The sequence below is a fragment of the Sphaeramia orbicularis genome, chromosome 17, assembly GCF_902148855.1.
Source record: "Sphaeramia orbicularis chromosome 17, fSphaOr1.1, whole genome shotgun sequence".
In the NCBI taxonomy this organism is placed as follows: Eukaryota; Metazoa; Chordata; class Actinopteri; order Kurtiformes; family Apogonidae; genus Sphaeramia; species Sphaeramia orbicularis.
Genome location: NC_043973.1, coordinates 12,619,211 through 12,634,551, shown reverse-complemented (window position 1 = coordinate 12,634,551; position 15,341 = coordinate 12,619,211). Strand labels below are relative to the sequence as shown.

Here is a 15,341-nt window from a genome sequence, read left to right as displayed (position 1 = left end):
TGTCTTACATCTTCCTAATAAATAAAAACACACAGCTGGTGTTCAGTAAGCTGTGAGTGTGTATTTGAGGCCATCATTAAAAATGCATACCACCCTCCAAACAGCGTCCTGACAAGCCACTCCTGCTCATTGGATATCAGTCATTAAAATTTAGTGAAGAGGGCAAAACCAGGCCCAGGTAACACAGGTATCAGGTTGCTCATTCAGGGCTGCGGTGAATGAATTTTTCAAAGTCCTATTACCTCTCCAAGTCAGTGCTGCTGACGTCTCAAGGCTGTGCGCTCTGACATTGCCGTTGTCTATCTCTGCAGGTACTGTAGCTGAGGCGTGACAAAAGCCGAATCAACAATAACAACATGAGTCTCAGGGTGGCTCTACTGATTCATTTACTACTGGCTGTTGACAAGGCTGATTTGAAAAAGGGTGAGTTGGTATTTGTTATTTTCATAGAGCAAAGCTTGTATTTGATAGGAGTGCTTTATCTCACAAGTATTGTAGATACAGAAAAAGCAGAACCTCAATTGTTCAATGTCAAATTGTAAAACACTTTCAAAGTTTGCATTAAACCTTTCATGCATAGTGGTCACTACAGTGGACAGTTATTCTACAGCTGTTCTCTTGTTTATTCATGTGTTTTATTGTTTTAGTTCCATATCAAGCAAACATAGTGGAGCTTATGCATCATCCCAAACACTGCAGTTCATACCATTACTGTAACTTTGCTGCTCTTGATAAACCTGATCTGCAGTAACATGTTTTAGAGTAAATCAATTGCTAATTGTTATTAGACTGTAATTAACAGTTTTCTGGAACAAAAAGTTGTTTTTTGGGGGGGGTTTTTGTTTGTTTTTTTTTTGCATTTCCTCCTGAAACCCAACAATGCATTTTGTCCTCTGTAGGGGACAAAAGTTTGACAGTTTTACTTTAAAATCGCTATGCATTACAAAGGACATTCCATTAAAAAAAATCAATCAATGAATAAAAATAATTTTGAAAATGTATCTGTAAAAACTGTTGCATTATGCAGTTTCCAATCAAGGCAAATTTTTAATATAAAACAGCTAAAACTGTCAATTTCCTAGGTCTCAGGAGGATATTATCTCCATGAAGTGAGTAATAACTAATATTAGAGTATGATAAAATGTGAGAAAACAGTAGCAATTTAGCAATTCGCGGCATTAAAAATGTTTTTATTTCATAGATTTCACACAGTATATCACTTTCTGATGATGAGTTTTAAATACATGTTTCTTTGCTTCAAAAATTAAATGCATGGTGTCCAGTTGAGTGGACATTTTTGTGACTCCATGAAAAATAGGTTCATAAAAAAAAATTTAAAAAAAAATTCAAATGCATTGTTTTCTTCATGCCTAAAGAGGAATAAAAACACTCAAGAAAAAAATATTGACTAAGGTTCTCATAATTCATGCATGAAAGGGTTAAGTTGCTGAGGCATGGTTAAACAAAAAAAAAAGGAGGAAAAAAAGCAGGCAAGGGAAGAGACGTTAAACGTCTGACTCTTCATAATAAGGTGTCAAATGTGGAGGAATCCTCTCAGCTCCATCTGGAAACATCTCCAGTCCAAACTTCCCAGGCCTGTATCCATACAACATCGACTGTTCCTGGCTCATCGTGGTGGCAGAAGGTTCCTCGGTCCTCCTTACATTTCACCACTTTGAGTTGGAGTACCACGCCAACTGCGCTTATGACTACATCAAGATCTACAACGGCATATCTGAGGATGAGGGCAACCTCCTTGGGACGTTTTGTGGCGATATCTCCCCACCACAGTTTACATCATCCTGGAATGTCATGTCCATTATCTTCCATTCAGACCGGCATGTGGCCTATAAGGGGTTCAGCGTCGGCTACAGAAAAGGTAAACCATCCTCGTTGATGCAGTGTGACAGAAAGCAGTAGAGAAATGCTGCCTTCACGTGCTATCGGGAAGATGATCCTTTCCACTTGTGAATTAGAAATTACCAGTGTGTTGTGTTCAAGTACTTTTACTGTCATAGTGAAATGAAAAATGGCTGACACGCAATTTATCGTGTCCTGCTACTTAAACAGTTTTAGACGTGTTAATTCAGCTGATACAGTATTTTTTTTTCATCATTCATTCATCTTCTGAACTATATCCTCAAGAGGGTTGCAGGGACATTTATTATATACACTAACATATAGAGACGGACAACCAATCACTCGTACATTCACACTTACACTGCAAAAATCTATTTCTTACCAAGTGTATTTTTTCTCATTTCTAGTCAAAATGTTTCATCACACTTAAAATAAGACATAATCACCCAAAGAGTAACTTGTAAATGAAATTTAAGAACTTATTTTTACACAATAAATCTTGAAAATCTTATTTCAAGAAATTTAACCAAGAGAATTTTCACTTGTTCCATTGGCAGATTTTTTGTTTGTTTGTTTGTTTAATGCATGATTTATTTATTTTTGCTTAATTCAAGCAAAAAAATCTGCCAATGGAACAAGTGAAAATTATTTCTTGTGTCTGTCACTTTCCAATCATTCACACTCATAAAACTCTTTGAGTGACTACGAGTGACTCTTTTTTTTTTTTTTTTTCACAAATTTTTTCTCATTTCAAAATGCATTTTCCTGAAAATATACTGTAAGTAATTACCTACCCAAAAGTATGAGTTTGGTGTAGATTATTGTAATTACATTTTTTTGACCAGATGTTAACCTTCCCCTGACTTCGCCCTCATATTTATGCCATTTCATGGAATGATCATTTTGCAGAAATGTTTTCAAATCTTTGTTAAATGGTGTCACACTTTCAAGCATTTCTTCCTTTCCACTGTGACTCTTTCGTCTGTAATAGAGTAGAGACACAAGGATGATTTCAAGGTTTTAGAATGCATAAAACCTGATACATTTATAGAAGAAGCATGTGATTCAGTGGATTTGCACACACTACCTCTGTCCTCTGTCATTGCTTTTCAAACAGAAAAAATGAAAAGTTCATTATGTCAGAATTGTGTGTGCTTATGTGAGCTTTGTGTTGGAGTCTGTGCCGTCCGGTCTTTTGTTATGAAGTGGAAAAAAGAAAACTGTATCAGCAGTTTAACCCATAAGGACCCAGTGTGACATTTGTGGCAATTCCCAAATGAATTTTCCTCTATATTTAACTGTCCTTAAGTGGTTTATTACCATTTATTGTAATATTATCTTCTGCATTTTGTGTTGTTGTTTTTTTCAGTGAAAATCAGGTTTTTTCCAACATTTAATTTACTAATCACGTAGATGTTCATAAAAGCTCAGAGTATAAGTTGAGGATTAGTATTAAAAAAATAGAGAAAACTGAAGAAAAAGTGACTTTTTTTTTTTTTGCAAAATCTATCACTAACTGAACATAAATCAAGTGTGTCCATCCACTGTCATTTATTAAATTCCATGGGTTTTACTGGAGAATCAATGTTGTAGAAGATGACGGTGTTTCCACATTTACTCCGTCCAAATGGGTCATATCTGATGACCATGAAATGATGACAAACTGCTTTTTACACCAGTTATTTACATGTACTAGTCGATCAACAGATTAAACAGTTTATATCTGTAGATTTGGTAGATGGTGGATGTTTGGGTCTTTATGGGTTAATATGGACAAATGTTGTACACTTTTGTAGCTGTAGAGGAGCAAAAGAGAAAGTAAACACAACCCAGTACCTCTACACAGAAAGTGTGTTATCATGAATGTAGACAAGCATTAGCTTAAAAATGGACTCCAACACAAACTTCAAACAAGCCTGTGTATGTTCATGTTGAAGCCACAGTGTGATTTTCCTCTTTTTTCACTAGACATGTGCGGTGGAGTGTTAACTGGCCTCTCAGGTGTTATTTCCAGTCCGGGCTACCCTCAGGAGTACAGTAACAACGCCGACTGCTCCTGGGCTATCCACGTGTCCAACACCAGCGTGGTCAGCCTGGTCTTCTTGGACTTCCAACTGGAAAACAATGAGGGATGTAACTTTGACTTTGTCGCTGTGTTTGACGGCCCTACAGTCACACACCGTCACCTGGGCAAGTACTGTGGGGCAGACAAACCCCCGAAAACAGTCACCACCTCCAACCAGCTTCTGGTGGTCTTCAAGTCTGACTTCAACATAGGGGGACGGGGGTTCAAGGCCTACTATTATTCAGGTAGGAAAGTGTGATGGGACAGATTCCTACTGTTATAGGAGAGTAACTGATGATACAGCACCATCACATGACTAGGGCTGTACAACAGGGGCACCGCTACCAATTATGGGCCCCATGAAAGCATAATCGTACCTTAAATTACATATCGTTTTGGCTAACGATACTTCTTAGTAAAGCTCTTAATGTTAGCATCTGTCATTTAGTTCTATATTTCAGAACTGAAACGTTTTTGTCTTCAGTTGTGTGATTCTGAACCTTGTGCTCTACATAATTTGTGAACTAGCTTAAACTGAGGCTAACCTAGTTTTCCAAATAAGGGGGTACTCTGGCACAAAGCTGTTGTAGCTGTGTTGTAACAAGTATTTGATGTTAACTCTACTTAAATATCAAAAGTACCAGTAGATCATCCACTCACTTGGGTCAATACGTCTTCACTGACAGAAAACCTCCAAAACAATAGTATGTTGAACTGAAAGCACTCACCAGCTGTAATCCTCTAATTAACGATGACGAGGATGTCAACAACTCTTTGGCTTTTGTATGCTTTCAGCCTTTGCATTGGGGATTTTCCTGACACTGAAATCAGGTTCATATAAATGTCAGAATACGTGATTTCTGTCCACAGATCAGTGTTCGTAGACCACTTGTTGTTTGGTAGCTTGTATGGATCCATGTCCAGTCCAGTTGTCTTTAATTTCATGTTATATTCCACATTTTTCCCGGTCTCGCTGTAGTTACTGCTATGCTCCGCCAAGTTGAGCCGGTTTGTTTTTGCCACTCAGTCTGACTTAGAGGGGCGTGGCCCAGGGAGGAAGTGACGTATGTGCATTCCCTCTAGTGTCGCTGTGTCAAACCCTGGTGTTACACTGCCTCCTACTGTTAGAACCCTGCTACTGCATGTAAAAGTTTTTGGTTTCCAAAACGATTTCTTATACCAAAATAATTTCTGTTACCAAAAATGTGTAAATAAAATACAGACATAATATCAACTTTTTAAGCACATATAAATAATTTACATTTAAATTCACAAATGTGAGCACACATTAGTGGGCGTCACATTTACCCCCTGTTATTGGAGACCCAGCTGCACGATATTGGAAAAAACTGACATTGTGATTTTTTTTTAATCCTGCAATATATATTGTGATATGAAAAACTACTCAGGAGGATATAATAGCTGTGTGTTGCTAATGTAAAGGGTCAAACTAATTTAATTGTGTTACCTCTTGTTGTGGCAACAGGTGGAAGGCACTGTCGATAAGAACATGTGTTTCAATATCATTGCTCTTGTAGCTGAAATAACTCCAGATAACTGACGTTGCTTTTCTTTTTGGCACCAAGTCTTCATTTTTGGTGATTTCCTCTTGTTTGTTGCTCATTTTTCAATGTTGTTACCAGCGACTCACTCCACGTGCAGGGGCGTGGTCTGCTTCGGCAAACTGATTAAGAATGATTGTGATTGGTGGATGACCCGCGTGCAGTGTGTGTCAGGTACTCAGGCTGAAATACATGAGAACACATTGAGTTCATTTACCTCCTACATTGCAGGACCTGCGATGTGACTATTGCGCATCCGTACATTGTGATGACGATGCTCAAAAGATATATTGTGCAGCTCTACACGTGACTATGGTAACAATGAGCCTGTTTACATGACCATAAAAGTCTGATAACTGTTAAGAACACTTAAAGATGGGGTGCAAGACGTTTTCCCAGAGCATTTTTTACTATATTGTTTAAAATCCCCTCCACACCCCAATTACAACCAATTAATTAAATGCTCTAACACAAAAAAAAAAAAAATGTAGTCACCTGTGGAACGGACAGGACTGAAAAAATACCAAACACCATCCAATCATTTTAAGTGCCCAATCAAAATGATTGAACGATGGTATGTCTATCAATCTCAACTGCCATTTGTCCCTCCCCCTCTGTGCGTACCCCTCTTCGTGCATGAATCACGCGTTCTCAAAGGTTTGGAGCACTTGTTCAGGAAATGAAGCCAGAGCCAGAGCTTGGCTATATTAACTATATTAAAATGGAAAGTTCACCAACATAAATCACTAGGAAATGTAACGTTAGCCAGATAGGTATGAACTGGGGCTGTTCTGTAAGAGTGGGGGGTCGGAGGAGACTGAATAAGGCATGCATGGATCGGGTCCGCCGAAGCCAGGGGAATTGTTGCTGTGAACCCTCGAGAACAAGCATTGGGCGTGCCAGCACTCTGGAGGCGTGGCTTCAGAGGGATGTCTGAAGAAAAGGGTTTGGACTTTTGAATTGAGTATTTTCAAACTATAACTTGCTCGAACCGTTTTTCTAAGATCTCATACCCCAGCTTTAAGAAATGCGATAATCAAAAACCGTGGTTTAGATGCTCCAGTCCATTATTGGATGTCTTTTGGAGCACGTACATATATAGTGATGGTAGAATCAAACTTCCTGTTATTGTCTTCCGTTCACGTTTGACTACATAACTTCTATTTTCTACTATTTTAATTGTTTCTACACACGTACAGATGTAAAAGAACAAAATAAATCAGATTAACCTGTATACACATAGGAAGACATCAGAGTACGGGGGAGAAATCCAGATGTGTTAATCTGAATTATCATAATCAGATTACTGGTGTTATCTGATAAAACAGAGCAGATTATCCTGTTTCCATGGTCACTTCAATAATCTGATAACTCCAGAAATTGGATAATGATCGGAGTATTGGTGTAGATGTAAACTGGCTCAGTGACAGTAACTCTGTGATACTTGACATTCTTCTTACTCTACATCATGACACCTCTTTTAGCTGAAGAGGAAAAAAGGCAAAACATGAAAACTTTGTGTTAAAAAATATCTGTCTCTATCACTGTTTGCATTCATACCAATACTCTGATCATCATCTGATTTCTGGAGTTATCAGATTATTCAAGTGATGATGTAAACAGGATAATCTGATAGGCTTTATCTGATAACGGCAGTAATCTGATTATGACAAATTGGAATAACACACCTAGATTTCTCCCCAATATTCTGATCTCTTCACGAATGTATACAGGTTAATCTGATTTCTTTTGGGCTTTTTTACATCTGTGCATGTGTAAAAAACGGTAAAGAAACAATGAAATGAAATGAAGGATCACAGAAACATGTGACCTATTTTGTAGTCTTATTAGCTCCCACATTAGGACAGCTAACACTGACACTGTAGGCGTTGCCGTGGTCAACAAGACAAGACTGGATGTTTTGTAAATGACAGGAAGTGTACGTCTTATGTCATAACCTACATACATACTCCAAAAGAAATCAAATAATGGACTGAAACATGTAAAGCAGGGCTTTTTGATTATTACATTTCTGAAGTGCATGTAAATGCATCACATCTGTTTATGGCAATTATCAGATTACTTCCAGTTATCAGATTTTTATGGTCATGTAAACAGGCTCAATGTGATACACTGAATACATCATACAACATCATTAAGTCTATGTTCCTGATTAATATTTTGGTCCACTCTTCTTGTGTGTTATGTGTGAGGATTTCCTATTCAGTAAGAGCTTACATTTATATCAAGAAAATAATATATTCATAAAACTATTGTATAGTGAGATACAATAAAATACAAACAGACCTGTTTATTCTGAGCAGCTGTAGATTTTCAAAGTCACATCATATTGTCAGGATGAAAATAAAAATGGAATGTAAACAAGTCAATAAATGAACCTTTCTAAAACAGTCATGTATTTGCTGGAAAATGCATCATCACAGTTGAAAACAATACGGTTTGTCTAAGCTCATGAAAAGTAGAGTTTTTCAAGATAGATGATTTTCACAAGACAGTGACACTTAGCCTCATAGCATAATCACCTCAGTCATATTTTTGGAAAAACTGATAGATAGATAGATAGATAGATAGATAGATAGATAGATAGATAGATAGATAGATAGATAGATAGATAGATAGATAGATAGATAGATAGATAGATAGATAGATAGATAGATAGATAGATAGATAGATAGGTAGGTAGGTAGGTAGGTAGGTAGGTAGGTAGGTAGGTAGGTAGGTAGGTAGGTAGGTAGGTAAGTAAGTAAGTAAGTAAGTAACTTTACCCTCCTAACACCAGCTGCTTCATTATTTTATGCAGATATTACAATTTGGCCAAAAATATGATTTAGGCAGTTATGCTAAGAGGCTAACAACATGATGATCTCTCATCACATATGATGACGTAGTTTAACCCATAAAGACCCGAACATCCACCAGCAACCAAAAGTATTAACTGATCTAAATATTTAATACCTGTAGATCCACTAATCCTATCAATCCATGTAAATAACTGGTGTAAAATACAGTTTTTCATCTTTTCATGGTCATCAGATATGACCCATTTGGACGTTCAGAGGCTCCGTAGTGAACGTGGAAACACCATCATCTTCTACAACATTGATTCACCAGTAAAACCCATGGAGGTGGATCAGTGACAGTCGATGGACACACTTGATTTATGTTCAGTTAAAGATATTTTTGCTGAAAAACTCACTTTTTATTCAGTTTTACTGAGTTTTCTTGAACATCTAAAACATATTCATAAGAATTATTAATAGGAAATAAAACGTAGGAAGATACACGATTTACAGTGAAAAATGTAAAATGCAGAGTATAATATTACAATAAATGGTAATAAATCATTTAAGAAAGAGTACTGTAAATAGAGAGAAAAATTAATTTGGGAATTGACACAAAAGTAGCACCAAGGTTCTAATAGTTTTGGGTTTTTCATTATAGTTTAGTTTTATTTCGTTTTGACTTTTTTTTTCTCTAATTCAGTTTGTTTTAATTTGTTTTTAGAGCAGGTTTGCTAGTTTTTACTAGTTTTCATTTTTTTCCTAAATGGTTAGTTTTAGTTTACTTTTAGTATTAGTATTAATTTTAGTTTTGTCATATCTTTTCTCTTCTTCTCCGTCGTATTCAAATAAATCCCAGACAGGACTCTGCTGCTTTCTCCCAACTTTAGTCTCCATGTTTCCAGGTAGAATGGGGAAGAGAAGACGACTCTAAACTATATGTGATGACAAGTGACAGACCTTGAAGTACCGTATGGTGCTGCTAGCTAAAATTGCTAGAGCAAAATAAATTGTTTCCGTATCAATCCGACATTGACAAAGATGAAATCAGAGGGAATTTTATCCATAATTTTTTAACCATTTTAGTTAGTTTTATAAGCACACAATACAGTTTCAGTTAGTTATCATTTTTTCTTTTAATTATAGTTTTTATTTATTTCAGTTAATGAAAATGTTTTTTCAATTCTAGTTTTCGTCATTTCATTAGTTTTTGTTAACAATAATAACCTTGAGTAGCACTGGGTCTTTATGGGTTAAACCATCAACAGTATATACAGCAGCTCAACCTTAAGTATATGCCAGTAAAAGGATAAAAAAACAACAACACATGAATATATTAGTAACGTGAACCCACAAACATACAGCTCTGGAAAAAATTAAGAGACCACTGCAATTTCCTCTGAAATCAATCTGAGATCTATGTCTTATTTAAGGACAAGTTTAAAAACCACTACTGTGGCCATCACTATCTGCTTACAATTGGCAAAAACAGTGTTATTAGTACTGCAAAAGTAATTAGAATCCAAAAATAACTACTGAAAACTACTGGACTTCTGCTCTGACAATGCTCCCAAACTCTGAGGACTGGTTTTTCTACCAGGACAATGCTCCTGGACTCAGCTAGGTCAGTGAAGGTGTGGATGACGGACCACCAAATGAAGACCCTGTCATGGCCAGACCAATGTGCAGACCTGAACCCACTTACAAAACTTCTGGAGGAACATGGATGGTCACAAGCCATGGAACAATACTGAGCTTCTTGAATTTCTATTCCAGGAGCTGCATAAAGTCATCCAACAGTAATGGTGGAGAGCCAAGACACATGAAAGCTGTCACTGAAAATCAGGGTTATTCCACCAAATACTGACGTCTGAACTTTTCCCAAGTTACATTAGTATTGTGTTGTTTAGAAATTAATATGAACTGTTTTTTTTTTTTTTTTTTTTTACATTGTTTGAGGTCTGAAAACACTGCATCTTTTTGTTATGTTAACCATGTGTTGTGTTCTGCAAATACATGCTCTAATATAGGAGTAAATCTGTCTCATCAGATTTTGAATTATAAAAGCCACTGAATTTCTAGCACTGAATTTTTTTTTTTTTTTTTTTGCACTGAAATTAAGTATCTGAATGGTTTTTTTGCACTGAAATCATCTGATTTTTTTTTTTTGCACTGAAATTAAGTATCAGATTTTTTTTTTTTTGCACTGAAATTAAGTATCTGAATTTTTTTTTGCACTGAAATTAAGTATCTGAATTTTTTTTTTTTTTGCACTGAAATTAAGTATCTGAATTTTTTTTTGCACTGAAATTAAGTATCTGAATTTTTTTAAATTCTAAATTTATGAACATAGTTGAATTCAGAGACAAAAAATTCAGATACTTAATTTCAGTGCAAAAAAAAATTCAGTGCTAGAAATTCAGTGGCTTTCATAATTCAAAATCGGATGAGACAGATTTACTTCCATACTCTAACTAATAATATTTGTATTTGAAATTTGGGAGAAATGTTGTAGTTTAGAGAATAAAACAAAAATGTTCCTTTTACTCAAACACATACCTATAAATGGTAAAATCAGAGAAAGGGATTATCTTATCTTATTTTTTTCCAGAGCTGTATATCAGTAAAGCACAGACAGGGAGCATTTTACTGCACAATTAGTACTTTTCTGATAATACAGATATTTTGAATGAATAACTTTACTTAAAGAAGAATATTCTCATGATGTGCCATCAATACTTTTAGTTAGAAAAAATATCTGAATCCTGATTTTACCACTGCTGACTAATCCATGTGTTTTATCAGGTGAATGTCAGCAGGTGTTGTCAGATGTCAGTGGTAACTTCAGCAGCCCACACTTCCCCAACATTTACCCCAACAACATCAACTGCCACTGGAGTATCACTCTGGCAGCCGGATACCGTATCAAACTCTACTTCCCCGTCATGGACTTGGAAGATCGCAACAGCCTGTCAGACGAATGTGACTATGACTACATTGCGGTTTACGACGGGGACAGCCAGACAGACCCGCTGCTGGGCCGCTGGTGTGGGAAGGACCAGCCTCCATCTCTCATCTCCAAGGGCAACAAGTTACTGGTGGTGTTGAGCACAGACCGAAATGAGGCTCACAAAGGGTTCACCGCATCTTATCTGGGAGGTAAATGTACCTGATATGACTCAACGTCACAGTAAAATCCTATTTATTTAATTTCTACTTTATATTGTTATTATTATTATTATTATTATTATTATTATTATTATTAGTGAAAATTTTTCCCTACATCCACTATTCAAATTTATTGCTGTGATATTTTTACACACTATGTTTGCAGTGTAAAACTGGGATTTGCACAGGTTTTAAAATCCATTTTAATCTATTTTTTTTTAGATTCTTGCTCATATCTTCAGATACTTAGTCACTGAATTATACTGTATAAAAGAAACATTATTTCAAAATATTAAGCTATTATTTTAGGATATTTTTTATGTTCTGATTTGCCATGTGATAAATAATATTAGTGTCATAATGATGACTTAGTATGTTAAAATGAAGAGATGTTACATAAATATTTTGACTCATTATAATAAAATGCAAAAACCATTTTAAAGCACTAAGGAATTATTTTCAGGCATTAACTTAGACATTTTGAGGTACTGACTCTATATTTTGAGGTAGTAACCTTTTATTTTGAAATACTAAGTCATTTTTTGAGGTATTATCTCAATATTTTGAAATTTTATAAATTGTTTTATCCATTCACTGTCAAATGGACTTTTAAGGCCAAACATCAAATTAATTTGTTGAGTTTTATCCACTATAAGAACCGGCACAAACCCTGTTGTCAGTCCCTATTGGTCTATTTGTGTAAAATACCGATTGTTATCTGTAAACCTCTCTCCTAACATATTCTTGTGATACCGTTAATAAAATGTGATCTTTTTTTTCTCCTGAACATCCAAGTGGTGCCTGTAAACGTTAGCTGCACAAGATCAGAATTCTCCATTTTGATACCCCAGCAGTCCCTGCCTCAGCTGGACCGTGAGAACATCTACCTGGGAAATCCAACGTGTGCAGCCCAGTTAACAACAAACTCATATAAGATTCAAGCTCAGTTTGTCAGCTGTGGGACTGCTGGACAGGTAAGCACCTGTGAGAACCACCAGAGACTCTTAGTAACCCACAATAGTATACCATCATGTCAACTCACAGTAAAGCAATGTTTAGGCAATCATCTACCGTACCGTATGTCCCAAAAAAAATTACTATCGGACTTTTCGCATTGATAACTTTCAAAATAATTAAACAATCTAACTGCTGTTTCAGTGTATGAAACTAAACCTTGTTACCTACATCTTGCAGTAAACCCCATTTAATTAAGTTCAGTGGTTATGGAGAAATGTGGATCTTTGTAAAGCATGTCATGGGCTCGTTTCTTCTTTCTTCGGGGCATCCAACCTTTCTGTAAACTCCTCCCTTACCCTGTCAAGACTGTGGTTTGTTTCAGTGTACCTTAACACAATGAATGCTCTCGAAGCAGGAGTTAGTTGCTGACCAACCATACCGAATTTGCAGTTTGAGAACTGGATAGGTAAGAATCGAAGTGAAATGCTTGTCAACAGATGTTAGCTTCTTAGGGATCAAATGCAAAATGGTAAATGAGAGATCAATACATCTTTCAACAACAAAACCTCACACGAGTACACACCACTGGTATAATGTCACGCACAGAATTTGAATTCATTTCTTAGTTGTCCTGTCAGTTGTGAGCAAAATATTTTCATTCATATGGATGCCAAGAGCATCCAAGTGCCAAAGTTGGAAGAAACAAACCCATGACATGCTTTACAAAGATCCACATTTCTCTGTGACCACTGAACCAAATTAAATGGGCTTTCCTGCAAGATGTAGGTAACAAGTTACAGTTTCATACCCTGAAATAGCATTTAGATTGTTAAATTATGTTGAAAGTTATCAATGCGGAAAGTCCAATTGTAGTTTTTTTTGGGGGGGACATACAGTATATCATTTTGTCTATGGAACTGAACAAGGAATTAGACATTTATTCACTGCATTGTGGTTTTTTAAGCAGAATTTGACAAATGAACAAATGTGAAAATGAAAAACAGCTTCAGTAGGTGAAACCCTTCAAAACTAGAACTAGAAAAGCACTCAAAGAGCACAGACCTCCGCCAAGGCAGATCAGCCCCCCCCCCATCACCACCAAAATTTAATGATTTGTTCCTTGTGCCAGTATTAACATTTCCTGAAAATTTCATCAAAATCCGTCCATAACTTTTTGAGTTATCTTGCTAACAGACAAACAAATGAACCCCGATACAAACATAACCTCTGCCGTCCCTTGGCGGAGGTAATAAAACCACTGAATGTTCCACACTGTAAGAAATGAAGGTGAAAAGCATGAAAAGTGTCATTTTTAAAACATTTTATATAGGTCCAATAAGTTCTTACATAAGAAAATTCAAATAATGTTAACGCAAAGCCTTCCTGACACCGACCAAAAAGCGTGAATCAAAATTGTCAGACTCATTTTCTTTCAGGGGCCACATTCAGTCCAATTTGCTCTCCAGTGGACCGAACCAGTAAAATAATAATCTGAACCTTTGGCGGGCCGGTTTTGCCCCACAGGCCTCATGTTTGACACCTGTGGCTTAAATACTGTGTTGTCTTGTAGTTTGACACCATGATTCAATATAAAAGGAGTAAATCTCACAAGCATCAGTGCACACAGCAGACACATAGTTTTTATATACTTATTTTATTAATTACATTCTACTAACAGACCACGTAGTTGTAGTAAGAAGTGGAAGAAAAAATGCTAGGATGGTGAAACACAAAGCTCAAAAGCTGAAACTTACAGTAAACTAAAATACAATTTGGCAAATGGGTTTCATTTTCAAGTTAAAAAAATTACTTGAGTGTATAAAAATGCAAATAAGCTGCAAATTAAAATTGGAGGTTTGTACCATATTGTGTAATTTAATTATCTTTTAGTGAAAATTCTACATCGGCATTTGAAAAAGTACTGTTTAGGAACAAACAGCAAAGTCCGGATATAGATCATCAGTAATGCTATTGAACATGTTAATCATACTTTGCCCTAGATAAGATAGATCACACTGACATGACACAGAATACAAAGTTTTTTTCAAGGGAGGTAAAGTTAGAAATAATTATATATTATTATTACAATTATTATTTTTATTAAAACATGAAGGTAGTAAAAACAGATTTCTCTGCCAATTTGACATGTCAACATAAATATTTGTCACCAAACTAAGAAGTTTTGACATTTGTCTCAATATAATTTGACACATCACATAACATACAAGATGATGTCCCATATATTGCACAATACAATATCACATACGGTAAGTCGTGTATGTATCGTATCATACAATTTAAGAAATAATTTGTTTATATTGTACAATATATGCAATAATAATATACCAATGTTTGCATATATTATTCAGTATTTGCATATATCATTTAGATAGATTAGATAAATTTAGATAGATTAGATTTTTTTTCTAATCCCTAATTTCAAAAAATACATTGATACGGGACTGAAATGAATTCTTTCAAAGAGAAAATGCACTTTCTGTGGATGTCATACTCCTGTTAACAGTAAAAACTCTTCTTTCCTTTGCAGAAACGTCGGAACATCACCATGATGGTAAACAAACTCTACATCGATTTCTCTGATGGAAAGCAGCAGAATGTTCAGGAATACAAAGTGCAGTGTGACGCCCAGCGGAAGGTAGCATCAGTGTTCATCATCACAGCAGAGGAGCGGCGCCTGGAGGAAGAGGCCCAAAAAATGGAGAACGGCAGCAACGGCAGCGAAGGGGAAGAGGAAGCCGTGTCACATGACCTGAGCGACATCGTCTTCATAAGCATCTGTGTCCTGGCTGTCATTCTGATGGTCATAGCCATTGTGTGGCTGGTGCTTCTTTAAAATACAGCTACAAGGTTTTTTTTTTAAACCAAAGTAATAAAACATACTCGAACGTTGATTTTGGTTTTTTTTTA

General features: G+C 36.0%; 1 protein-coding gene across 1 annotated transcript; it reads left to right on the top strand.

The window, feature by feature from the left end:
• The first annotated feature begins 356 nt into the window (after positions 1 to 356).
• cdcp2 (CUB domain containing protein 2) lies at positions 357 to 15,292 on the top strand. Its single transcript, XM_030159838.1, has 6 exons — positions 357 to 423; positions 1,532 to 1,879; positions 3,829 to 4,170; positions 11,094 to 11,447; positions 12,252 to 12,430; positions 14,962 to 15,292. The coding sequence occupies exons 1-6, from the start codon at positions 357 to 359 to the stop codon at positions 15,265 to 15,267; spliced, it is 1,596 nt and encodes a 531-aa protein (XP_030015698.1). The 3' UTR covers positions 15,268 to 15,292.
• Positions 15,293 to 15,341: the final 49 nt, after the last annotated feature.